This window comes from Phyllobates terribilis, unplaced genomic scaffold, assembly GCF_046119375.1.
Source record: "Phyllobates terribilis strain yellow unplaced genomic scaffold, ASM4611937v1 Scaffold_4__5_contigs__length_816908805, whole genome shotgun sequence".
NCBI classification, from domain to species: Eukaryota; Metazoa; Chordata; class Amphibia; order Anura; family Dendrobatidae; genus Phyllobates; species Phyllobates terribilis.
The window spans coordinates 174,501,181-174,527,674 of record NW_027362764.1 but is presented as its reverse complement, the minus strand read 5'-3'; the positions used below and the strand labels follow the sequence as shown (position 1 = coordinate 174,527,674).

Genomic DNA, 26,494 nt, shown 5'->3' with positions numbered 1-26,494 from the left:
GTGTTAAAATAAAGGATTTATTTAAAAAAAAATTAGCGTGGGGTTCCCCTTAATTTTAGGCTCTAGCGGAGGTTAAGCAGACGGCTGGGGCAGATGTTTGAAGCCTGGGAAGGGGGTAATACCCATGGAGCTTCCCAGGCTACTAATATCAGCCCCCAGCTGAATGCCTAGCCTTTACTAGCTATTAAAATGGGGGACCCCCCAAAAAATTGACGTGGGGTCCCCCCTATTTTAATAGCTAGCAAAGGCTAGGCAGACAGCTGGGGGCTGATATTAATAGCCCAGGAAGGGTGCCATGAATATTGGCCCCCTCCCAGGCTAGAAACACCAGCCGTCAGCCACCCCAGAAATGGCACATCCATAGGATGCGCCAATTCTGGGACTTAGCCTCGCTCTTCCCACTGCCCTGTAGCGGTGGCAGTGGGGTAATAGGGCTGGGGTTGATGTCAGCTTATAATGCCAGCTGACATCAAGCCCAGGTTAGTAATGGAGAGGCGTCTATAAGACACCCCCATTACTAACCCCATAGTCAAAGTTCAAAAAAAACACAAACACCCAGAATAAAGTCCTTTAATTGAAATAAAGACACAATTCTTTATTGTTCTAAATTAAACCATACTTACCGTCACGCCCATTCCAGCTGAAGCCAACGATCTCCTGTAATAAAAATAAAATAATAAACCAACATCATTGCATGACGTGACGTGCATGAGGTGAGCCAAGTTCATTGAATAATAAAGCAACATTATCCTTACCTTTCCATGGTTCCCACGACAGCTTCAGCTCTGCTACATCGAGATGACAGGCTGGACCGCAGCAGAACGCTGCCATCCAGCCTGTCATCCCGCGGACACTGAGAAGCGCAGGCATGCTTGCGCTCCTCAGCGTCTCTCTGTGACGGCATCCTGATGAGCCGAGGTCATGTCCAATGAACTCGGCTCACCTCATGCACGTCACTGACAGCGTGGGAAAATTCTCACGCTGAAGCGCTGAGTGCAGGAGAATTCTCCCACGCTGTCAGTGACGTGCATAAGGTGAGCTCATGTCCAATGAACTCAGCTCACCTCATGCACGTCACTGACAGCGTGGGAAAATTCTCCTGCACTCAGCGCTTCAGCGTGAGAATTCTCCCACGCTGAAGCGCTGAGTGCAGGAGAATTTTCCCACGCTGTCAGTGACATGCATGAGGTGAGCCGAGTTCATTGGACATTAACTCGGCTCATCTGGATGCCCTCACAGAGAGACACTGTGGAGCGCAAGCATGCCTGCGCTTCTCAGTGTCTGCGGGATGACAGGTTGGATGGCAGCGTTCTGCAGGTCCAGCCTGTCATCTCGATGTAGCAGAGCTGGAGCCGTCCTGGGAATCATGGAAAGGTAAGGATGATGTTGCTTTATTATTTTTCTTTTATTTCAGGAGATCGTTGGCTTCAGCTGGAATGGGCGTGACGGTAAGTATGGTTTAATTTAGAACAATAAAGAATTGTGTGTTTATTTCAATTAAAGGACTTTTTTCTGGGTGTTGTGTTTTTTTTAAATACTTTACTAGAAATTCATGGTGGTCATGTCTAATATTGGCGTGACCCCATGAATTTCGGGCTTAGGGCCAGCTGATAATGCCAAGCTGGCCCTAACCCCTTTATTACCCAGTGAGCCACCGCACCAGGGCCCTGGATGAGTTGGGTACAGCGCCAGAAGATGGCGCTTCTATGAACGCGCCATTTTCCGGGGTGGCTGCGGACTGCAATTTGCAGCGGGGGTGGCCCAGAAAGCTTGGGCCTCCCTGCGCTGCGGATTCCAGCCCCCAGCTGCCTAGTTGTACCTGGCTGGACTCAAAAATAGGGCGAAGCCCCACGTCAATTTTCTTTAAATTATTTCATGAAATAATTAAGAAAAAAAGGGCTTCCCTATATTGTTGTGTTCGGCCAGGTACAAATAGGCAGCTGGTGGTTGGGGGCAGCCCGTTCCTGCCTGCTGCACCTGACTGGACACAAATATAGTGCAAAGCCCCACGTCAATTTTTTTTAAATTATTTCATGAATTTCCTGAAATAATTAAAAAAAAATTGACTTGGGGCTTCGCACTATATTTGTGTCCAGCCAGGTACAGCAGGCAGGAACGGGCTGCCCCCAACCACCAGCTGCCTATTTGTACCTGGTTGGACACAACAATATAGGGAAGGCCTTTTTTCTTAATTATTTCATGAATTAATAAAAAAAAATTGAAGTGGGGCTTCGCACTATATTTGTGTCCAGCCAGGTACAGCAGGCAGGAACGGGCTGCCCCCAACCACCAGCTGCCTATTTGTACCTGGCCGGACACAACAATATAGGGAAGGCCTTTTTTTCTTAATTATTTCATGAATTTCATGAAATAATTAAAAAAAAAATACGTGGGGCTTCGCCCTATTTTTGTGTCCAGCCAGGTACAACTAGGCAGCTGGGGGCTGGAATCTGCAGCGCAGGGAGGCCCAAGCTTTCTGCCCCCCCCCCACCCCCCTCCCCCGCTGCAAATTGCAGTCCGCTGCCACCCCGGAAAATGGCGCGTTCATAGAAGCGCCATCTTCTGGCGCTGTACCCAACTCATCCAGGGCCCTGGTGCGGTGGCTCACTGGGTAATAAAGGGGTTAGGGCCAGCTTGGTATTATCAGCTGGCCCTAAGCCCAAAATTCATGGGGTCACGCCAGTATTAGACATGACCGCCATGAATTTCTAGTAAAGTATTTAAAAAAAACACAACACCCAGAATAAAGTCCTTTAATTGAAATAAACACACAATTCTTTATTGTTCTAAATTAAACTATACTTACCATCACACCCATTCCAGCTGAAGCCAACGATCTCCTGCAGTAAAAGAAAAATAATAAACCAACCTCATCCTTACCTTTCCATGGTTCCCAGGACAGCTTCAGCTCTGCTACATCGAGATGACAGGCTGGACCGCAGCAGAACGCTGCCATCCAGCCTGTCATCCCGCAGACACTGAGAAGCGCAGGCTTGCTTGCGCTCCTCAGTGTCTCGCTGTGACGGCATAAAGATGAGCCGAGGTCATGTCCAATGAACTCGGCTCACCTCATGCACGTCACGTCATGCAATGATGTTGGTTTATTATTTTATTTTTATTACAGGAGATCGTTGGCTTCAGCTGGAATGGGCGTGATGGTAAGTATGGTTTAATTTAGAACAATAAAGAATTGTGTGTTTATTTAAATTAAAGGACTTTATTCTGGGTGTTTGTGTTTTTTTTAACTTTTACTATGGGGTTAGTAATGGGGGTGTCTTATAGACGCCTCTCCATTACTAACCTGGGCTTGATGTCAGCAGGCGTTATAAGCTGACATCAACCCCAACCCTATTACCCCACTGCCACCGCTACAGGGCAGTGGGAAGAGCGAGGCTAAGTGCCAGAATTGGCGCATCCTATGGATGCGCCATTTCTGGGGCGGCTGACGGCTGGTGTTTCTAGCCTGGGAGGGGGCCAATATTCATGGCACCCTTCCTGGGCTATTAATATCAGCCCCCAGCTGTCTGCCTAGCCTTTGCTAGCTATTAACATAGGGGGGACCCCACGTCATATTTTTTGAGGGGTCCCCCATTTTAATAGCTAGTAAAGGCTAGGTATTCAGCTGGGGGCTGATATTAGTAGCCTGGGAAGCTCCGTGGGTATTACCCCCTTCCCAGGCTTCAAACCTCTGCCCCAGCCGTCTGCTTAACCTCCGCTAGAGACTAAAATTATGGGGAACCCCACGCCAATTTTTATTTTAATAAATCCTTTATTTTAACACTAAATGACAAGTACAGTAACCAACACTGTCACTGTACTTCATATATATGTGACTGACATGTTTCTATCTATCTAATCTATGTGTGAAGCTCTATTCTTTCTGTTATAAATTGTCGGGTACCGCTGCTGAATTGCCGGCCGGCTTTTTTAAAGAGACGGTGCATGAAAACACTAATATTTTTTTTACTAAATCCTTTACACTAAATGACAAGTGCAGTAACCAACACTGTCACTGTGCTTCTTATATGTGTGACTGACATGTTTCTATCTATCTAATCTATGTGTGATGCTCTATTCCTTCTTGTCTAAATTGTCGGGTACCGGTGTATGCCGCTGCTGAATTTGCCGGCCGGCTTTTTTAAAGAGAGTGTCTTCTGAGCAGTTTGTCAGCTTTTGGACACCTTTGCAGGTGTTTTCTATGTGTTTCTATGTGTTTTTGTTTGCCTGCCATTGGTTTTAACGGTGTTCGACGGTGTTCTAAGGTGTTCGACGAACAGTTCCTCGAACATCCCGGTGTTCGACGAACCGAACCGAACCCGAACACTATGGGGGTGGCTCAACACTAATAAGGATAAGCCTTTACATCTGTGTGAATAATTCAGCTGCTTACATGACATGTGGCAGGAAGGTAACACTGATCACTAGTGATTTTTGGTGTATGTTGTCTATAATCTGGCACATTTTCTGACTCATTTTTGCCATGCCCCCTTTTTCTAGACTTTGTTCAAAACTATCTAGTGAAATGCAAAAAAAGTATTTAAAACACATAATAAATATTCATACACACACTAAGTTAGGTGGAATACATGTACTTTTTTTGTTGAACATTGAAACAGAATTCTGCTGCAATTTTGTTTTATGAGCGTCCCCCTGAGTTCTGCATGGCTATGGTGTTATGCATAATTGGAGCATCGGGGGTTAAGAGTGTATTGTAAAATTACGGACTTTTACAACTTACATCTTGCAGCCTTACAGGCAAGGATGGCTACAAGCCACCTCTGATTCTATGGTGGCAGAGGTGATCTATGGATACATGGATTGCATCCATATTATTATTTGATGTTACATTTAAAAACTTTTGTTCAGCTTTAAAAGAATAAGCGTTAAGGGAAACTTGTTTGCAATGCACTGGCAGCTAGTATTGTTGCAGGCAGTCAATATGGTGTACTAAACAAGCATCATTAATAGGCTTTGCTTTGACAGCCACAGCAGATGGATTGCTTGCATTTCGATTGGAGAAAAAAATGCTGTATTCATAGGCCTGCTTTGAATGATGGGTTTAGTAATTGCCCTTATAAAATGTCTGATTTTGGAAGTGGAAAAAAAGAATAGAGGAAAACAAAAAGCAGTTCTCAAAGAGAAAAGTCGCATATTAGGCACAGGTATAGTCTTTTGTCACTCAGGAATTAAATTACCATGAAACAGTTTTTCCAACACTGTCAGGTTGTGCTTGTTTTTAGTGTTGGTTTTCCATGTGAAGTGCAGCAGTAAAAGTGTGCGATTGTGGCGAGTCAGGCTCAGAATGTAATTGTTCAGTGTCTAGTAAACTAGATAACTAGTAACAGAGAATACATAGTGTTGTGTAAAAGAGGGCTGGTCACTTCTCTCCCTGACATAGTTACGTGGTTGTTTTATATTATGCTTGTGCGATAATATTGCACAGGCATCTGCTGAAAAGTTAGAGGTTGTCCACTACGTTATCATTGATCGGTCAATGTCTGATCTGTCGGAATCCAATACCCGGCAACCCCGCCAATCAGTCGGTGGTGGCGGCCGCCAGCTGTAACTGCTCAATTATGGAGCTGCTCCGTCTTCTAATAGTGGCCGCGGCCAGGTACTGCACATCCGCCTCCTATTGATTTGCATAGGAGGCAGATGTGCAATACCCAGCCGCAGCCATTATCAGAAGACGGAGCAGCACCGCAATTGAGCATTTCCAGCTGGTGGCCTCACCGACACAGAGAACAGCTCATTGGTGGGGGTGCCGGGTGTCGCTCCTCTCATCAATGATAAAGTAGTGGACAACCTCTTTAAGGCCACAGCACCACTGTCAGTATTCGGTCAGTATTTTTTCTCAGGAGTGGGAGCCAAAACCAGGAGTGGGTGATAAATGTAGAATTGGTGACTTATTTCTATTATACCTTTTCTCTGATTGTTCCTCACCTGGTTTTGTGTCCCACTCCTGAGAAAAAATACTGACCAAATACTGATCAAATACTGACAGAGGGGCTGTAGCCTAAGGCTTTGAAGAGTACGCTACAAACATAGTTTGGACGTATGCTACTTTATGCATTGCAGTCACTGTCAGCTGGGGTGGCAAGGGCCTACCAGTAACATTGACTCTGGGGGTCCACTGTTCAGCTACATGCAATTATTACATCACCCTCTTTCACAAATTAACCTCTGCTCCTATGTAATAATAATAAACTAGGTAAGCTACTAGGTAAGCGCCTTACTCCTGCACAGGGGTCCACTGTTGACCTGTTCCCCCGTGGGCCAGTCTGAACCCTCATGCAGTTTCCTCTGCCATTGATGCCTTTTTTTAAAAAAAAAAAAAAAAAAGTTTACTGTTCAATTCAAAGCTACTCCTGGTTGTTGGACATCAGCTATCCCCTTCAGCCCTGTCCTCTCCCCCAAATACACATGCAGCCCTGTTCGGACGAGCAAGCATGTGTTTTCAAGGGGATGAAATGCAAGCAAGATGCTGCCAGATCTTTAAGAAAGCAGCTTACAGTGTTGGTCCGGAAAGAGCAAACAGATCAGGCGTGGAAATTCAAAATGCTCTATCCTCATTCTTGCTACCCCAACATAATCTCTCGAGAGGCCCCTCACATGTTATATAGGCGACTAATCCAGCCAAGATCAATGTTCTAAGCCAACTTTTTCTTACATGTATGGGGACCTTTGGACAGTGATGTTGGTTTTTTAAGCATTTCTCATCTGCAATCATTTACATATGATGTAAGGAGATCACTTCTGATCATTTCATATCAGCTGGTAATTTTTTAAAATGGTTCTAATCTGAATTGTAAAGTGCTGTGGAATATGTTGGCGCTATATAACTAAAAATTGTTTTATTACTATATAGAAATTATACCGTCTATTTGTATAACTACAGTACATTTGCCAGTGTCATCAGGGTGTTCATTTACACTCATGATCTAATGTACGACTGATCAGCAAAGTGTCAGCCACTTTTTTTCCTTACATAAAAACATTCTGTCTGTAGTAATAAAAAGCTATGTGAATGGCACTTTTTATTTTTGCTCACTTTTAAATGAGGTATTCTCAAGTTATGAAATTGCTTTAAATTGTTAGACAGCATGAAAATAAGCAAGATTTCAAGTTACTTGCTTTTTATATCTTCTGTCATTATTCTGCAGTGAGAACTTTTATCTATCATAGTATACAGTTGGTTTCCATGGAGCTCGGCCATTGGAGATTGGTTAGCTCCTAATATCCCAGCCAGCTCTCTCCAGCTCATTGATTTCTATGCAGCAGTTAGGAGCTTACCTCCATCCCACTCCCTCTCAGTTTCTGACAAGCTGCTGTTATAAATCTTCCAAAATAAGCCCCCACCATCAGCTACTTCCAAAGCCGGTCTCCTTATTTCGGCTCTTGCAGTTCTAAGCTGTGTGCTAGTTCAAAAGCCCTGTTATCTCTATATGTAAATATAATGGTAACAGTGTACAATCCAGAACAAATCACTGATAGCTGAATGTGTTACAGCAGAACTTGTGCTGAGCTTTAGAGTTCTACTAACACAGGTCTACTCACCAGAACTGTCACTAAAGGAGGATAGCCTGCCATGCCAGAAAGCAGGAAGTAAGGAGAATTCATAGCTCTAAGCTGCTCAAGAGACAGCTTGGGAATACCTGTTTAACCTTACCCGATTCTGACTGAATCTGGCTAGCTGCATATATCTGCTACATTTTTTCCTAGATCATATGGATGAATGGTTTGTTTATCTGTACTTCTGAAAAGTGATAATTGTAATGTTGATACCTCTCCCTTTACTGCCCTTAGATATAGAGTGCTATCATCCACTTTTTATAATATATGTATATTTTATGTATTGATTAAATAAAAATCATTGTTTTTACATGTTTGGTTATACTTGTAGGCTTTGCCTATAATCCGAGAGCAGCATTTTGTAGGGACACACATCCTGATTCCAGTGATGTATCACTTAATGGGCTGCTTGCTGTCATTCTGTGTTCTCTGCTGCAGATCCACCAGTTCTCTGAATGCTGTGCTTTGTATAACCCTGCCCATATCATGGATTGACAGCTTTCTGTGTGCACTGGAAATTTACAGAAAACTGCTAATCAGTGGTGACGTCAAGGTTAAACACAGCAGGAGGACTACATGGCACAAGGCAACTAGTCCTCTAGTGATAATCTCCTGCTGATAAAACACTGATTTTATTGAAACTATAACTACAGTCTAGTAAGTGACTCATCACTGGAATCAGAGTCTCTGCCCCAACAACATGCTGCTCCCAGATTACATAGCAAAAACCTGTTGAAAGATTCTCTTTCATTCAAGGATTTATGGGTGTCCAAAGGATTTGACCCACACATTACAAAGTAATTGCTTACAATAGCAAATTGATATCACTTTATATGACAGGCAAACCCCATTGGTTCAGAATTTCCTTATAGGGGTTATAGAAATAGTTGTCTAAATGGCTTTATTAAAACTGGACGCATGCATTGTACTATTCTGAAGTTGTACTTTTGTCCCGGCACTGTATCACTCCATTGTGCGGTAACAATTTTGCACGTCCATTGCCCAAGGAGATGCCAATGTGAACTTAGGTGGAGGTACACTTTCTCCATGCCTAGCACTTTTAGCCATTTCATTATAAATGTTTTGGAAATTAAATGAAAAAATCTACATGCCTTGTACGATACCCGTAGGCTTTTATGGAGAAGCATTTTGAAATACATCTGCCATCTGCCTGAGAAGAAAGAGGCGAAAAAGAGTCAGTCTTGTGTATGCCAACTCTATCCAAACTGTATTTCTTTCTGCATCCCGTTTCTGCAGTAAAAAAAAAAAATAGAGCATTTTTCAACAAGGTTTATTAAACCAATTACAAAAGAGCCCACGAGAATTTACACAACATAAAACCTACAAGTCGCCAACGTGAAAGAAATAGAAATAAACTACAGCAAAAAACTCTATAAAACAAGATGTTCTACCCCTTTCACTCATATATGCCTATGATAAAATGTTCTATTGACCTGTTGGTGCTTTTTCTCTCTCGATGTCTCAGTGTCTCCCCTTGTTGTCAGGAGTATGTAACTACATGGGATGTTCACACTGTAGCTTGATATATCTGTATTGTTTTTTTTCTTCCTCCAGTAATCTCCAGTAACTATCAGACGTGCCTGGGTCTCCTAATGCACTACCCACCGATCGGTGACGTTCACTCCCTCATTCTCAAGGCTCTGTTTCTGCGAGACCCAAAGGTATAGTAACACTAAAAGCCTGTTCTCTTCGGTGCCTGAAGCACACCAACAATTACACCATCAAAGAGTAGAAATGTGTTTTAGACGGAGAGCTTACTTGGCAGCTAGTAATAGACATTAGCATAAAGTTTTGGGACCTCATGGAGAGATTACGTCTGGAGGCTGTCATCTACTATCTGTACTGACAATGGTACATATCATTAATCACAGAGGGTGCATGTAGAGGGGGGAGATGCTTGAGATCTGTATTAATCGTGTGCTGTATAGCAACAAGTTCTGCCCAATTGTTTTTGAAGCAGGTGAGACAGACATTTTCTGCACTTTTATGGTATAGTTAATGTTTCATTTCATATACCATGCATATTGTATAACAACGTGAAGGTTAAAAAACATCTATTCCTATTCACATAGTTGCTGCATGACATTTTGCTTGGTGACATTTTTCTGCTATTGTTATATGTTTGATACTATTTGCATAGTTGTTTTTTTATTTATAACCAATTAATGGGTAAAGAAATGCAAAATAGTATACAAAGACATGTCTAAAGATACCATTGTAGGGTCCAACAAGATCTCCAAGATCGCAAGATCACAGCAATGAGGCAGCTGTGGGGTGGTTACTGGACCATGCAGTTTTGGTTACCATTGTCCTCTTTTATGGTCATTTGAAAGAGATTTGTGCATACTGTAGATTGTCGCCTTAGTCTTAAGGCCCCGTCACACTTAGCGACGCTGCAACGATCCCGACAACGATACGACCTGTCAGGGATTGTTGCTGCGTCGCTATGTGGTCGCTGGTGAGCTGTCAAACAGGCAGGCTCACCAACGATCAGGGGAGCAGCGACATCGTGGAAAGAATCTTTCCACGATGTCCTGCTCCTGGTTACCAGCCTGCTGAAGCAGGAGCAGGCTGGTAACTATGGTAAACATCGGGTTACTAGGGGCACACGCGCTCCTAGTAACCTGTTGTTTATCATGGTTACCACTCTGCTACAGTGAGCGCGAGGTTACCTCTCACTTTAGCAGGCTCGTAACCATGATAAACAACGGGTTACTAGGAGCGCGTGTGCCCCTAGTAACCCGATGTTTACCATAGTTACCAGCCTGATCGCTGCTCCCGCTGGTCACACACAGCGATGTGTGCTGACCAGCGGGAGAGCAACGACCAAAAAATGGTCCAGGACACTTTGCAGTGATCAGCGACCTCACAGCAGGGGCCTGATCGTTGCAAAAGTGTCACACATAGCGACATCGCTGGTGAGGTCGCTGTTGCGTCACCAAAACCGTGACACAGCAGCGATCTCGCTAGCGATCTCACTATGTGAGACTGGGGCTTTAGAGATCACTGGGTTTCGCTTGACTTCACTTTGAAACACTATAGCAGTGATATCAAACTCAAAACACACAGAAGGCCAAAATGAAAAACTTGGACAAAGTCGCAGGCCAACCAGTTACTGTATAATGGCCCCACATAGTCCTCCATACAGAAGAATGGACCCAACATAGCCCTATATACAGTATAATGGGCCCCACATAGTCCTTCATACAGAATAATGGGCCCCACATAGTCCCCCATACAGAATAATGGCCCCACATAGTCCTCCATACAGAATAATGGCCCCACATAGGGGTGGTGGTTCTGGTTTCGCGGATCAAATATAACCACCCTGCAGGCCAGATTTGGCCCACGAGCCAGAGTTTGACATGTGTGCACTTTAGTATGTAAACATTGAATATATGAAATTGGAACTGCATTACTGCTGTAGAAAACATGTTAAAAATTAATGTACTTAGCGCACTAATTGGCCAATTCGTGTGAGCCCAACACCCAGCGACAAGGCCTTTGTTGGGACCCTAAACCTAACATGATGCCTCTCCTAGGCTGATGGTAGGAGTGCTCAGTTAGAAGGCATGTAATGCAAATATCAAAAAACTGACCGGCATTTCCAAATATGTGAAGACAAGTGTGAACAGGTGCAAGTTAAGAAAGCCACTCTAAGAATTTCTAAATTGGATTTTTGGTGCCCATTAGCTCCTGATAGATGACCCGCTCTAACAATCAGCTAGTAATTATAAACTCGGAAATTCTCTTAGCTTGGTCTTTCTCCTAGTCAGTAAAATTCTCCCTTTCAGTGGCATTGTTGGTGTGCAGGTTGGGCATATTGTATGTCCACCCTATTTATACAGAACATAGGCATATAAATTTTAATTACATTGCACACCGGACATATCAGTACTTTTTTATTTATATTTCTGAATTAACATGTAAAAATGTAGTGGTGGCCTGGAGAAATTTAGAGATTAGCTCCAAAGGCATCTCCAAATAGGTTTATCTTCTACTGTACACTGTGTGGTGCAGAATTATTAAGACAAGTGAGTATTTTGACCATATCATTTTTATGCAGATTTTCCACCTTCAAGCTGTATAAATTGAATGCTTATTGGATAAAGCAGATCAGGTGATGTGTATTTGTGTAATTAGGGAGGCCTAAGATGCAACACACTGTAACACGGTGTGCAGATTATTAGGCAGCGTGTTTCCCCTCAGTGAAAATTGTCCAAAAAAGTGATTTAGGTAACTCTGAAAAGTCAAAAATTGTTACAAGTCTTACAGAGGGATGAAGCACTCTTGAAATTGCTAAAATTGCTAAGGACATGATCACAGAACCATCAAAAGTCTGGTTTCAAATATTTAACAGGATCACAAAAAGCATGCTGAGAATGAGAGTCACATCAACTACCAAAGATTTGAGAAGAATCAAACGTGAACTGACCAGGAAGCCATTATCCTCCAGTGCTATCATATTCCAGAACTGCAACCTCCCGGAAGGCCCAGAAGTACAAGCTGTTCAGTGCTCAGAGACATGGCCAAGGTAAGGAAGGCAGAAACCGACCACTACTGAAAAAGACACAGAAGGTGAAATGTCAAGACTGGGCCAAGAAATATCAAAGGTTTTATGGACTGATGAGATGAGAATGACTCTTGACGGACCAGATAGGCCTGTGGCTGAATCAGTAATGAGCATAGACCTGCACTTCGACTCAGACACGAGCAAGGCGGAGGTGGGTTAATGCTATGATCACTATTATGAAAGATGAGCTAGTTGGACCTTTTTCAGGTTGAAGATGAACGCAAAATCAACTGTCCCACCTACTGACAATTTGTAGAAGAACTTTCTTCAAGCAGTGGTACAGGAGAAAGTCTGCATCTTCGAAGAAAACCATTATTCTTATGCAGGACGATGCTCCATCGCAGCATCAAAGTCTCCACTGCTTGGCTGCCAGTAAAGTCCTTAAAGATGAAAGAATGATGACAAGGCCTCTTTCTCACCTGACCTAAGCCCTATTGAGAACTTGTGGGCCCTTCTTAAATGTGAGATTTTCACGTTAAGGAAAACAGTATACCTCTCAGAATAGTGTATGGGAGGCTATGATTGGTGCTGCTCAAAAAGTTTATTGTCAACAGATTAAGGAACTGATAGACTCCATGGATGAAAGGCTTATGACTGTTATTGAAAAGATGGGTGATTGTTATATATAATATTTTTTTTTTATTTCAGAAATTTATTTTTGTAATTTTGAGTTTGGTTATTATTCTTACTTTAACAAGAAAATAAACAATTGAGATGGCAAAAAAGTTTGTCTTTTAGTTGCATAATAATTTTGAACACTAATGGCTCATTCAGATGTCCAATATTGTCGTACGAATGCTATCCTTGGCTTCACAGATAACACTGTGACAGTCCATGGGGCCATCAGATGTCTGTGATTTTTCGCAGGCCCATGTCCAATTTTTATCCGAGGGTTTCATCAAAATCGGCAATGCAAGTCTATGGATCTATGACAAAATCAGACCACTTGGATGTTATATCCTACTTTCACAGGTTGTCAGAAGAAGGTGAAGAAACTATTTGTTTTTTCTCCACATTCAAGAAAAACTGATGACGTTCAGATCACACTAAATCTCTATCAAACTCTGATCAAAATAATCCTTCTGTTTTTCCCATACGTGAGAAAAATCGTCGTCTGAATGAGACCTAATAGTTGACGAAAGACACAACCTCACTTTTCCTTTGTTTCAGGGTTCATTAACCTTTTGGATTGACTGACAGCACTCTATTTATTCAATAATAAAAATAATCATCAAAAATACAAATTACCTAATAATTCTGCACGTATTGTACTTTAAAATTTTATTATTGGATTGAAGTCTGGGCCTAACGGTGATTCCTCTGGTACTCTTGACAGGCTAGTCCAACCGTTTTTAGATCGCAATAAACTATCTTCAGACATTTTTGTGTAACCTAACATTCTAACATTTTTTGCATAAAGGATCACGATATAAGTCATATTGGTTTAATAGATTTTATATATTATATAATAGAGTCATGAAGCAAAATTGTGTAGTATGTACCGATGCTGTAATCGCATGCTGCCTAAGCCCATGACCGCTGTGGCCAATGACCGGTGTTGAGTGAGCATATGTGATCTGCTGTCAGGCAGTAAATGGAGACTAGTGGGGATCAGAGCACCCACAGGTTCCTTTATAGTTTTTAATTGATTGTTATTTTATCACATACCCTGCATTTGAAAAAGGAAATTATATACTGGACAACTCCTTTTATTTTGGGCTCCATTTTGCCCCCACCCCCCCTTCTCGTTCTTTATTGATCGTTTAATGACCTCCTTAGTATTTACCATCTTATTCTTTTGAGGGAGGAAAAACTTACACCCAATTAGAAACGAAAAGTCATAGAGGATGCGAACATATTGTTTTCTTTAAATAACCAGATGTTCCGTCGTGTCCTGAAGGCAGTAAGGCCCGAGAATAAAAGGTTTGAGACTATTGTTTTAAGTTAACGGTGAATTTTGAAAATCTGTCTGTACCCTTTAGCACATAAAATTCTAATATAGCAACATCAGCATCGAAATATTTCCTTGCTACATATCCATATCCGTGTTTCATTGATTTTAAAAGTGTTAACCTTATCACAATGAGTGATACCTACCACGTTGCTAAATTTGTAAAGCAAACATTACCATTTCAAATGAGCTACTAAGAACAAAACAAGAGCTTTCCTTTAATTTTATGACCATTTGTGTTTATAGCAATAGCCAGAAGTGAATTCAGCAGTAACAATTACTGTCATATATTGTTCTCAGTAAGTCTTTATATACATATAGGCCTTTACTTTCTAAGTCTTTGTTAATAACCAACATGGCGCTGTAAGCCGTGACGTTGTTATACTTTGTATGATCTTCTATTGTAAACTGTGAATTTTCATTAAGTCAATAATAAGAGTAATTGGTGCTAAATTATTACCATGGACCCAAACTGTCTTCTATTATTTGAAGGCCCATATATCTTTTAAAACACGCCCCTAATTGTGCTATAGTGTGCTCCCAATTTAACTAGATGGCCACACTGTATATTACATAATGGACATTCAATTTTTAATCGCGCGTTGGGGTGAGCGCCACTCAGCTGGGAGTCTCCTAGTCTTTCATTGCAGTAAGTACAGCTTGTTCATCCATAACAATGCTGTATACAGAGCACTTCTGCACTTTCTACATCGGTTATATGCCATAACCACATACACTTGTGTGTGTATATATAGACTAGCATATACGATTTTGCATATGTTTGGTAATATAACTAACTCCCTTTTTGATACATTGACTTTTATATACCTTGGGTATGTGTCCCTGCATCATTGTATATTTCTTTGTTACCTTCCTGATTTATTCAATAAAGTATATAAATTTTATATTATCTTTGTTCATTCTGGGCTTTTCATGGTCGGTTCCTTTCTTTTTTCTTTACATAAGAGTGTCGGCCGAGCCCAAAAATATTGGCAGGTTTGGCCAACATTCGTCTAATGTGTATGGGGCCTTATGATGGGTCATCAGTGACTAGTATTAGGTAACCTCTATTCCGGGACTGCTCATATTCTGCTTTTGGAGATTATTAGTACTGTTTAAGTTGCGCCTACAGATACCTGCTGGGACGCAATGTCCCATTGTAATAAATAGCATTGGTGCACATTTCGTGCTCATCATTCGCACCTCCGGGCATGTATCTGTAAATGTGATGTCATTGGCACTACTCACCTCCCAATATGGAACTGAGTGGTGCCGGAATAAGCCTTTAAGCTGCTGCCTAGTCATCAAAGTAATCCAATTTTATGGAGTAGAACACAAAAATAATATAATTTCACAAAAATATTAAGTAATAATTAATAAATTGGTTTTAAAAAGTGAGAACTGTCAGCTACTGACTGGTTTAACACAGAGCATTTTAATATGTTTTTGGTGAACTTTTTTGTCTCCTTTTTTGTGACCCGGCATTATATTTAAGGCTATTTTAAAATATTGTAACATATACATCTACAACACCTTTTGGAATCAATAAAAAATATATATTTATAATTATAAAAATGTAAAAAAAAGTGTACTGTATAAATTGTACTAGATAAAAAGTAGTACAATGTAAACTGTGCATTGACTGGCTTATTAGTTCCGCAACACTTTTCTGGGCTACAATGTACAATAAACCGTCCCCATGCTTCTTGTTTTCTGCTCAAAACTTTAGCAATTTGAACAGGAATTAGCAAAGATATAAATGATATATAATAACCGAGAAAATTGGATGCGTACTTTAACATCAGATAGATGATGCTGGCAACGCTCTGCGAGGTGCTTGTGCATTGACCATCTTCAGCTCTGACATCCACTGCAAAATAAAAGGCTAAATTAGCATTTTCATTTAGAAATATCACAGGCTTTGGAGGAATTAAGATGGATCTAACATCACAAAGGAGACCAAGGAGAGTATTTCTACAAGCTGTCTTTTTTAGAAATATTTGTTTAAATAAGGCTAATTTAGTTAATCCTTTGCAGTTTTGCAGTAATTGCCGTTCTTTCAGGTTGTTTGTTCCAGGTTTAAAATACTGCGGAATTTTCCTGTCCAAAAAAATACAAAGGAAAAAAAATCAGTTTCGCTGGCGCTGAAGAGACAAATATTTTTGTCTGACAGTTTCACTTTGCATATACTGTTAAGTATCGCTATGTATCTTAATCTCCCGCTTGCATTCAGACAATTTGGTTTCTGTTATGTTCCTCTAAATCCCTTTTAGTGGCTGAGGCTTGGCCCACCTGTCTCCTCTAAAACACCTGCAACATATGTTTGCCTAACCCTAATGTGCATTTGCTTTTGGGGCCTATGAATTTCCCCTTGAGCTTTTTGCTTATAAACAGCTGAGTAATTTTGTTTTCTAATGACGCTTTCATTTCCCCTGGCAATGAGGCAATAACGTATTCTGTAAACCAAGTGTCATTTTTCACTGGGCTACATTTTTTAGATATTTTGTGGGGGTTTCTTTGGTTTACAATGTTTGGATCATATCTCTAAACGATTCTGTCTTAATTAATACAGTAAGTAAAAGAAGCTCATTTTTGACTACTTTTGCATTTCTGTAATGACAGTTTGGCTGAAGACTGAAATAAAATATGTTTCTTTCTCCACAGCAACAAGGAATTTTTTTAAATGGCACTGCAGTGTATGTGTATTTAACAAAGCGTAAAATCACAGTTGAGATATTGGCAATTTCCGAAAGACACGACTTTCATTTTTGGACAAGCACATTTTGTATTGAATTGGTAAAATGTATATTTTACCCGATTCATAAACTAAACTGTAAGGTAAAACACTATAAAAGTACATACATGCTAAAAGCAGATACATACATATGTTTTCATATAACCTCGAAGTTGTGTGAAGCTGTAGTATGGCACCAATACAAATCTGTTGGACCTACTCTAAATTTGAAGAAGCCTTAAAATGAAGATATTTCATTGATATTTAGTTACTTGCTCTTATTTGACAAGTTATTGTATTATATTTTTTTATAGATTGAGTAGTATCACAGGTTTTATGCCTTGAAATCTAAAAACCCATAATACCATATATACAGTAGTGTTCAAAATAATAGCAGTCCAGTAGGACTAACCAGATTAATCACTGTTTTTGGTAAAAATTATATTACCAAATGTCAAACAATTTACCAGTTGGTGCAGTAGATTCTAAGAAAACCAACAGATTAATTGAAAGGGATTGTGTTCAAAATAAATGTGAATCAGGTGGCCCTTATTTAAGGGTGAAACCAGAACATGTTGTACATGAATTTCTCCTTGAAAGCCTGAGGAATATGGGTCGTTCGAGACATTGTTCAGAAGAACAGCGTACTTTGATTGAAAAGTTTATTGGAGAGGGTAAAACTTATGAAGAAGTTCAGACAATGATAGGCTGTTCAGCTAAAATGATCTCCAATGCTTTAAAATGGAAAGCAAAACCAGAGAGACATGGAGGAAAACGGGAGACTACCATTTGAATGGATCGAAGAATAGCCAGAATGGCAAAGGCTCAGCCAATGATCAGCTCCAGGATGATCAAAGACACATCTCAAGTTACCTGTGTGTTATGGGTCCGGGTGGTGCAACCTCTGTGCTTCGGTGCAAGGAGGAACCGGAGGGGCATGACTAAGTGCCTACTTGGCCTGACCAAGGTCACACGGCGGCTCAATCGACTCCGTGAACCAGGGAGGGACCTGGCAGGTGGACCAGGTGCCACTCTGGGACCGACCTTGTGTGAGGGCAGGTGACTCCCACGGGTCAGATGGCAGGAACTGACTGGTACAGCGGATGAGCACGGCAGGAAGGCAGACGGATGGTCCGGGTAGATAAGCAAGCTGGTTCGGCAGATAGCCAGACGGGTGCTCTGGGCAGGTTACAGGCTGGTGCTCCAAGTAGGCTGGCTGGCGGGCACTACAGGTAACTGGCAGGTGCTCCAGGTAAGCAGGCTGGCGGGCAGGACTGTAGACCGACTGGCGGACTGGTCTGTCTGTAGACAGGCAGCGGGACCTGAGGGCTGAAGCAAGTGTTAGCACACGGAACAACAACCTTGCATAGGCACCTCCATATTGGAGGAGGTGCATAATATAGGGGAAGTCCTCCGGCCATTGGCCTGGGACTCTATAGGGCGGCGCGCGTGGCCCCTTTAAGAGGAAGGGAGCGCGCGCCCTAAGCACAGAGCCCGGGAAGCTGCGCGCTGAACGTGCCACTGCAGCAGGGGAGTGGGAGGACGCCGGACCTGGACCGCGGCGGTGAGGGGAATGGCGTCTCTGCCCGGCTGGAGGCAGAGACGCCGATGCTACACTGTGAGTACATTAATATACTTGAAGAGGTCATGTGTCCTTACGCTGAAGAAGATATGCCTAGAATTTAATTTGTTTTATTGCTGTATATGGGAGATGGGACTTGCCCTTAGAATTATCCAAAGTTGGGTCTAATGTTATGTTAAGGTCTCCACAGAGTATTACAGAACCTTTTTTTAGGGGGATGGAATGATCAGTTAGGTTAGATAAAAAAGTTACTTGATACTGATTTGGGGAAAAGGCATTGATGATGGTTTGACCTGGCCCTCTATCAAGGTTGTAAGAATTATATATCTGGCATTGGAGTCAATGGAGTAATGGATTATTTGATGAGGGAGGGATCAGTGAATTGCTATGGCAACCACTTTTGAACTTGAGATGGGATCATCAGCATAGTGTCAGCTCATATAGTGCTTATTTTTGATATTGGGGGCATGATTTAATTTGATTTAATTTGAAGTGGGTTTCCTGAAAGCAGATAATGTGTATCTTACGTTTGTGACAATGGTGCAGGATCTGGGCTCTTTTTTCAGGAGTATTTAGACCCTTCACGTTGAAGGATGCGATGTTCAGTTCCGTCATTGGGAGGGTTTAGGGTTTTTCTTGGTGTTGTCCTCTGGAAGTACCTTGATGAGGAGTATCTGCTTTCGGGGGGCCCCCGTATTGCACTGCGATCGAGAGGAAAGAAAGAGGAAGAAAGGGTGACAGGAGTTAGGACAATAACAAGGAGGCAGTAGTACAGCTACTGCAGCATTAACAGGAAGAACAAGAGTTTCACTTAGGAGCTTAGAGGTCGTCAACATGTGTGACTTAGGCTCCCGACCTATTGGGGGGAGAAAAATGGGTGCCCTGGTGGAGACACAGCTCCGCTAGATAAAAAGAAGAAGCATTAAGTATAAATGATACCACAAAATCAGCATGGTACATAGGGATCAATGTAATATGCTCATAGTCCAAGAGAGGGGCAGGTGGTTAGGCTATTAGTGCTAGGACATGAAGTTTATCTTCGCAGACACCCTGCCTGACTGATAGATAAGCAAGCTGGTCTTAGGAAGTAACCATATCCGCGAAAGGCAGGGTATCACTTTCAGCACCAATTGTGTGCATCCTATAAAGACCGTCAATCCGCGTCATGGGCCTCTGTGACTGTGGTTGGTTCCTTCTTCGGTTGCCATGAGGAGTGTCTCATGGAGGAAGGGCATCCTGGGTCTCCACAGCCTTCACGGAGGATGATGGTTTTGGTCTCCCTCCAGAGCCAGAGTGGACAAGACTGGCCAGGTGCGGAGGGAAATTTTTGGCAGGTCTAGTGCCTGTAAAAATGGCGAAAGGTCTCCAAGCGAGCGTAGAGCGTGGGTTCTGGACCCTCTTTGTACATTCAAGGAAAATGGAAAACCCCATCGCAAAGGAATGTCCTTAGATTTTAACACATCTAGGATCATCTTCAGAGTTGCTCGTTGTGCCAAAGTGTGATGAGAGAGGTCTTGTAGTATGCGGATTGGGGTATTGTTGTATTTGATCAGTTGTTTCTTCTGAGCTTCTTGGAGCATGCGGTCTTTGATGGAATAAAAGTGAACTCTGCATATTATGTCTCTAGGTCTTGGGTGCCCTGGGTCTTTATAGCGTAGTGCCCTGTGGGCCCTGTCGAGTTCTATGGCTTGTCCTGGGGGACGGTTGAGTAGGTCGTTAAATATTGATGTGAGAACCGAAGGGATGTCAGCGGGGGAGATGGACTCCAGGAGACCCTGGACACATAGGTTGTTACGTCTGTTTCTGTTCTCTAGGTCTTCCAAGTTTTGTTGGAGTGAGAAAAGCTGCGATGACTGCTTCTGAACAGTTTCTTGGAGCTTCTGAATGGCTACGGCATCAGAGGATTGGGCTCGTGTTAGGGAGTCAACCCTGGTTGAAACAGAGGACAGCTCTGTTTGAAAAAGGGAGAATTCTTGTTTGCGCTCAGAGACCACTTGGTTGGCAAGCGCTAGTATGTGTTTTCTTGTTGGGATGGTCTGTAGGAGTGCATGAAGGTTTGCTACAGAAGCCGGTCTGTTGTCGTCTGATGGTGGCAGGGAACCCACAGCCTCCACGCCAGAGTGCCCAGGCTGTTGTTGAATTTGGAAGAAGGGCCCAAAGGACACTTGTCTGAATTGGGTGACATCCCCACCTTCCTTTGACATGAATAGAGCTGAAGCTGCTATAAGCCGCAGGTGAGGTTGACCCCCCTTGCCTCCGGTGTGGAGTGTCAACATGGTCACGGACATCATGAAGCGCGCCCCTCAGGGAGTGAGGTGGGGACAGCACACTCCACGAAGAGCCCGCAGATCACATTGGGGAATTGGTATAGTTAATGGGGACCAGCACAGGGGGCTGGGTAGATGGGAGATCCCAGGGGTGTGAGATCTGGCCAGGATCAAAGTTTGGTGAGTTTGTAGGAGCGCTTTGCATGTGTGCACTCTCACCTAGTTCAAATGTGACAGAATTCTGAGGGATCCTGGCCCCTCCAAGACATTGGGGGGCAATGGGGTAGCCCCAGACCAGGGTTGGCCCGAGTTGGTAAAAGCTGAGTCATCATTTGAACCTTGAGAGGCACTAGCTGGGTCTCTGAGACCTTTTGTTTGGATGGCAGCGGTTTCCTTGATGTGGGCTCTCATGTTGCAGCAGGGCCGCTCCTGCTCTCTGTCATCGCGGCCATCTTGATTAACCGTCTCTGAAGAGGCATTCAGGCCGTCTTGGCCAGAGGTGCACGGGAGATCGTCCAGGCATCCGGGGTGCGGGAGAAATCTGCTGGGTGTTGGTGTTGGAGCCTCTGCCTCTCACGGGGGGACCGACCTGTTGCGGGCAGCGGCCGCGGCGTCAAAGCAGGGGGATGATCCCAGCACATTAACCGTGCCGCCATCTTGGACTTCCTCGTGGTGCACACGTCTCTGAGGTGACGGCTCTTGTTGCGGTCTTTGGAGCTGCAGGAAGCTTTCTATGGCCCCACGGGGGGCAGGGGTGCAGGACGAAGACCTCATCTTCGTCTTTTTGCCTGTCTTGTCCATCTTGGAGAGCTGTTAGAGGGTGATCTTGTGGATTTGTGTAGCAGAGCTGAGCAAGGACGCAGCTTCACTCAGTCATGGCTAGCCACGCCCCCAGGGTATGTGAACTTTTGATTAGGGTCATTTGGATGTTTTTGATTGTCATTAAGATTTAAAAAGAGAAAACACAGTAGTTTGACAATAAATGGCTTCACCCAACCAATAACCATGAGTGGAAAAAAAGTTTTTTTTGTTATCATTCATATTCTCTGAAACAAGGCCAAGAAAGACAAAATTTTGCCGGGGTATGTAAACTTTTGAGCACAACTGTATGTATGTATGTGTATATATATATATATATATATATATATATACCGTACAGACCAAAAGTTTGGACACACCTCATTTAAAGATTTTACTGTATTTTCGTGACAATGAAAATTGTACATTCACACTGAAGGCATCAAAACTATGAATTAACACATGTGGAATTATATACTTAACAAAAAAGTGTGAAACAACTGAAAATATGTCTTATATTCTAGGTTCTTCAAAGTAGCCACCTTTTGCTTTGATGACTGCTTTGCACACTCTTGGCATTCTCTTGATGAGCTTCTCTTGGTCGGTAGACAGGAAAGAGCGGGATTGAGCATCAGCTTCAATATTCTTGTCTGCCGGGCGGTAATGGAGAGTGAAACTGAAACGAGCAAAGAACAAAGACCATCTGACCTGACGCGGATTTAGTCTTTGGGCGGTCTGCAAGTAAGCGGGGTTTTTATGGTCAGTGTAGATGACCACTGAGTGCAGAGCCCCCTCAAGCAAGTAGCGCCACTCCTCCAGCGCTGATTTGATGGCCAGCAATTCTTGATCTCCTATGGAGTAATTGCGCTCGGAGGGAGAAAAGAGTTTGGAGAAGAAGCCGCAGGTCACCATTCACTCGGACGAGGATTTCTGGGGGAGCACTGCTCTGGCCCCGGAGGAAGAGGCATCAGCCTCCAGAAAGAACTGTTTATTGCAATCTGGGCGATGTAGCACTGGAGCGGAGGAGAAGGCTTGTTTAAGAGAGACAAAGGCATTTTCCGCCTGGGAAGTCCATTCCCTGGGATTTGCTCCTTTACGGGTGAGAGCAGAGATGGGAGCAGTCTGGGAGGAGAAATGAGGAATGAAGAGGTGGTAATAGTTGGCGAATCCCAGAAACCGCTGAATAGCCTTCAACCCCTCCAGTCGGGGCCACTTTAAGACAGCAGACACCTTCTCGGGATCCTTCCGCAGTCCGGTCTCAGAGATATACCTCAAAAATACCTCAGAGATATACCTCAAAAATGGCAGTGAGGTCTGCTCAAAGAGGCGTTTCTCGTACTTGGCATACAGGCGATTCTTCCGGAGCCTCAGCAGTACCTGACGAACATCCCTCTGGTAAGAGGGCAGATCAGGGGAGAATACCAAGATGTCGTCCAGGTACACCCCCCTGCAGGAATACACGAGATCTCGGAAGATGTCATTCACTAACTCCTGGAAGACGGCTGGAGTATTACAGAGACCGAAGAGCATCACGCGGTACTCGTAGTGACCATTCCGAGTGTTGAATGCCGTCTTCCATTCGTCTCCCTGGCGAATCCCGACCAGATTGTAATCGCCACGAAGATTGAGCTTAGTGAAGATCTTCGTGCCTTTTAGGCGGTCAAACAACTCCGAGATGAGAGGCAGCGGGTACTTATTTTTTATGGTAATTTGGTTTTAGGCCCCTATAGTCGATACATGGACGAAAGAGTGCCATCTTTCTTTTTGACGAAGAAGAATCCTGCTCCAGCCGGAGAGGTGGATTTCTGGATAAATCCCCTAGCAAGATTCTCTTCTATGTACTCAGACATAGCACGGGTCTCGGCCAGCGACAAGGGGTAGATTCGCCCTCGAGGAGGTGAAGCACCAGGTATTAGGTCGATGGGGCAATCATACGGCCTATGAAGTGGTAGTGTCTCTGCCTCCTTTTTATCAAAGACGTCCGCATATGACCAGTTGGGTGCCGGCAGGCCAGGAAAGTTAGCTGGAGTAGATGGAGGTCGAGCAGGACGAACCGAAACCAGACAGGACTTATGACATTCCTGACCCCAACGGAGCACCTCACCTGAACTCCAATTCAGGACGGGTTCATGTCTCTGTAACCAAGGCAGGCCAAGTAAAAGGGGATGAGAGAGACCGGACAGTACGTAAAAGGAGATCCTCTCCGAATGTAGCATTCCCACCTGAAGAGTTACAGGTTAAGTGACAAAAAAAATGGACTCAGAGAGAAGCTTTCCATCCACAGAGGAAACAGCTAAAGGATCAGCCAGACGTATGGTAGGAATCTGATATCGCTCCACAACGGCAAGTTGAATGAGGTTCCCAGCAGCTCCAGAATCAAGATATGCAGTCCCGAAGAAGCGGATCTCACCGCAGGTAACCGAAACGGACAGAGTCAAGGGCGGAGAGGAAGAACTTTTGCCTAGGACAACCTCTCCGAGCGGTCCTAGACACTGGAGTTTCTCGGTCTCACCGGACAGGAGCGGATAAGATGCCACAGTAGAAGCAACTCCACTCGGCGCAGCGGATCTCCTGGCGAGACTCGACCATCTTGCATAGACTCTGGAGAAGACCCGGGGGGGGGGATGCTGGTTGTGAGACTGACCTTTGGAAGGTTGGTGCAAGGTGCAAGGGTCTTCCCTCGCGGGTCGCCTCCTTAAAATGCTCCTGAAAACGGATGTCAATCCGTGTAGCTAATTACACCAGGTCATCCAGAGAGGGAGATATGTCACTACCGGCTAGCTCATCCTTGATCCACCCGGAAAGTCCCTACCAAAAGGTGGACACCAGAGCCTCATTGTTCCAGGCAAGTTCAGATGCGAGGGTGCGGAAACGCACGGCATATTGTCCCACAGAGAGACTCCCTTGGCGGAGTCGGAGAAGAGAGGAGGCAGTCGAAGATTTTCGTCCAGGCTCATCAAACACCTTCCGGAAAGCCGCGAGGAAGGCCTGGAGATCGGACACCAGAGGATCCCCTCTCTCCCACAGAGGGTTAAGCCACGCCAACGCCTCTCCAGTGAGGCGAGAAATGATGAATGCCACCTTGGCCTGGTCGGAGGGGAACTGGTGTGCCAGGAGCTCAAAGTGCAGCGTGCACTGATATATGAAGCCCCGACATAGGGCAGGGTCCAAAACGTGGAGGCGCAGAAAACCGGGGTCCAAAGCTGGATGCCACAGCGCCACTGGGTTGAGGTGCCGCTCGGTTAGAGGCTGACACAGTTGGGATGGACAATGCTTCCAGGCGGGAGTTGGCTGTCCGCAGATAGGACAGGATAGTGTCCTGTTGAGATCTCTGGCGACAGACCTCTTGGTACAGGTCTGAAAGCGAAGGAGCCTGGGAGCCACTGGATTCCATGGCCTGTGCAAACTGTTACGGATCCGCGTGGTGGAACCTCTGTGCTGTGATACAAGGAGGGACCAGAGGGGCGTAACTAAGTGCCTACCCGGACCGACCCTGGCCACACAGCGGCTTAGTCGACTCCGTGAACCAAGGAGGGACCGGGAAGGTGAACCAGGTGCCACTCAGGGACCGACCTTGTGTGAGAGCAGGCGACTCCCACGGGACTGATGGCCGAGGCCGACAGGATGAGCACGGCTGATAGGCAGGTGATTAGGGTAGGCAGGCACGGCTGATAGACAGGCTGGCGGGCACTGGAACCTGAGGAATGAGGAGAGTGTTAGCACACAAACAACAATCTTGCACAGGCACCTCCATTTTGGAGGAGGTGCCTTATATAAGGGAAGTCCTCCGGCCATTGGCCGGCGACTCTTCAGGACGGCGCGTGCGGCCCCCTTTAAGAGGGAGGGAGCGCACACGTGCGCGCCTTAAGCACAGTGACGCTGGGGGGGAGCCAGAGGACGCCGGACCAGAACCGCGGCGGTGAGGGGATCGGCGTCTCTGCCCCGCAGGAGGCAGAGACGCCGACACTACACTCTATACTCTGGGAGAATGAGACCAAGATAAATGTTTATGGAACTGATGGCTTCAAAACGGTATGACTTCACAAAGGTGAGAAGTACAGAGAAAAATGAATGGTGCTTACAGTGAAACATGGTAGTGGCAGTGTCCTTATGTGGGGCTACATGAGCTGCTGGTGTAATGAAGCTACATTTCATTGATGGTTTTATGAATTCACAGATGTACTACTCTGTGTTGAAAGAGTAGATTCTACCATCACTCTGTGCCCTTGGTAGACGTGCACTTTTCCAATATGACAATAATTCAAAACACACATCTAAGGCCACTTCCATTTCTGAAGGAGAACAGAGTGAAAGTAATTAAGTGGCAAAGTATGTCTCCTGATCTGAACCCAATTGAACACCTGTTGGTAATTCTGAAGATGTACAGGACCTGTGCTGCTGAAAACAATGGCAGGATATGCGCACTAAAGTACAATTAGGTTCAGAAATATTTGGACAGTGACCGAATTTTCATGATTTGAGTGCTGACTACCACTATTTTAAAATGAACAAACAACTGAGATGCAATTGAAGTGTAGACTGTCAGGTTTAATTAAAGGGTTTGAACAAAAATATCCTGTAAAATGTTTAGTATTTGCAACCATTTATCTACAAAGTCTCCTCAATTCAGGGGCTCAAAAGTAATTGGACCAATAAACTTTACCATAAACAAAATGATAATTTTTAATAGTTTGTATATAATCCTTTGCAGGCAATGACTGCCTGAAGTCTGCAAGCCATGTACGTAATTGTTGTTGTTACTAGAGTTGCACATATTATTCAGAAGTTTAAGATCCATAGAACTGTGTCCAACCTTCCACACCTCTCTTGGCCAAAGTGGACTTCATAGAAGACCACTGATGAGGAAACCACTTTTGAAAGCAAACCATAAAAAAGAGAGACTGAAATCTGCAAAAATGCATATTGACAAGCCACAATGCTTCCTGGAAAATGTCCTTTGGACAGATTAGATAAAACTGGAGCTTTTTGGCAAGTC

At 44.0% G+C, this 26,494-nt stretch overlaps 1 protein-coding gene across 6 annotated transcripts in view; it reads left to right on the top strand.

The window, feature by feature from the left end:
• The window catches only part of TBC1D5 (TBC1 domain family member 5), a 741,959-nt gene that overhangs the window by 516,456 nt on the left and 199,009 nt on the right, over positions 1–26,494 (top strand). For all 6 annotated transcript variants that reach the window (XM_073677953.1, XM_073677948.1, XM_073677951.1 and 3 more), the window contains one exon: positions 9,148–9,254. In XM_073677953.1, coding sequence (XP_073534054.1) covers positions 9,148–9,254 — 107 coding nt within the window. The remainder of the gene's footprint in view (positions 1–9,147; positions 9,255–26,494) is intronic.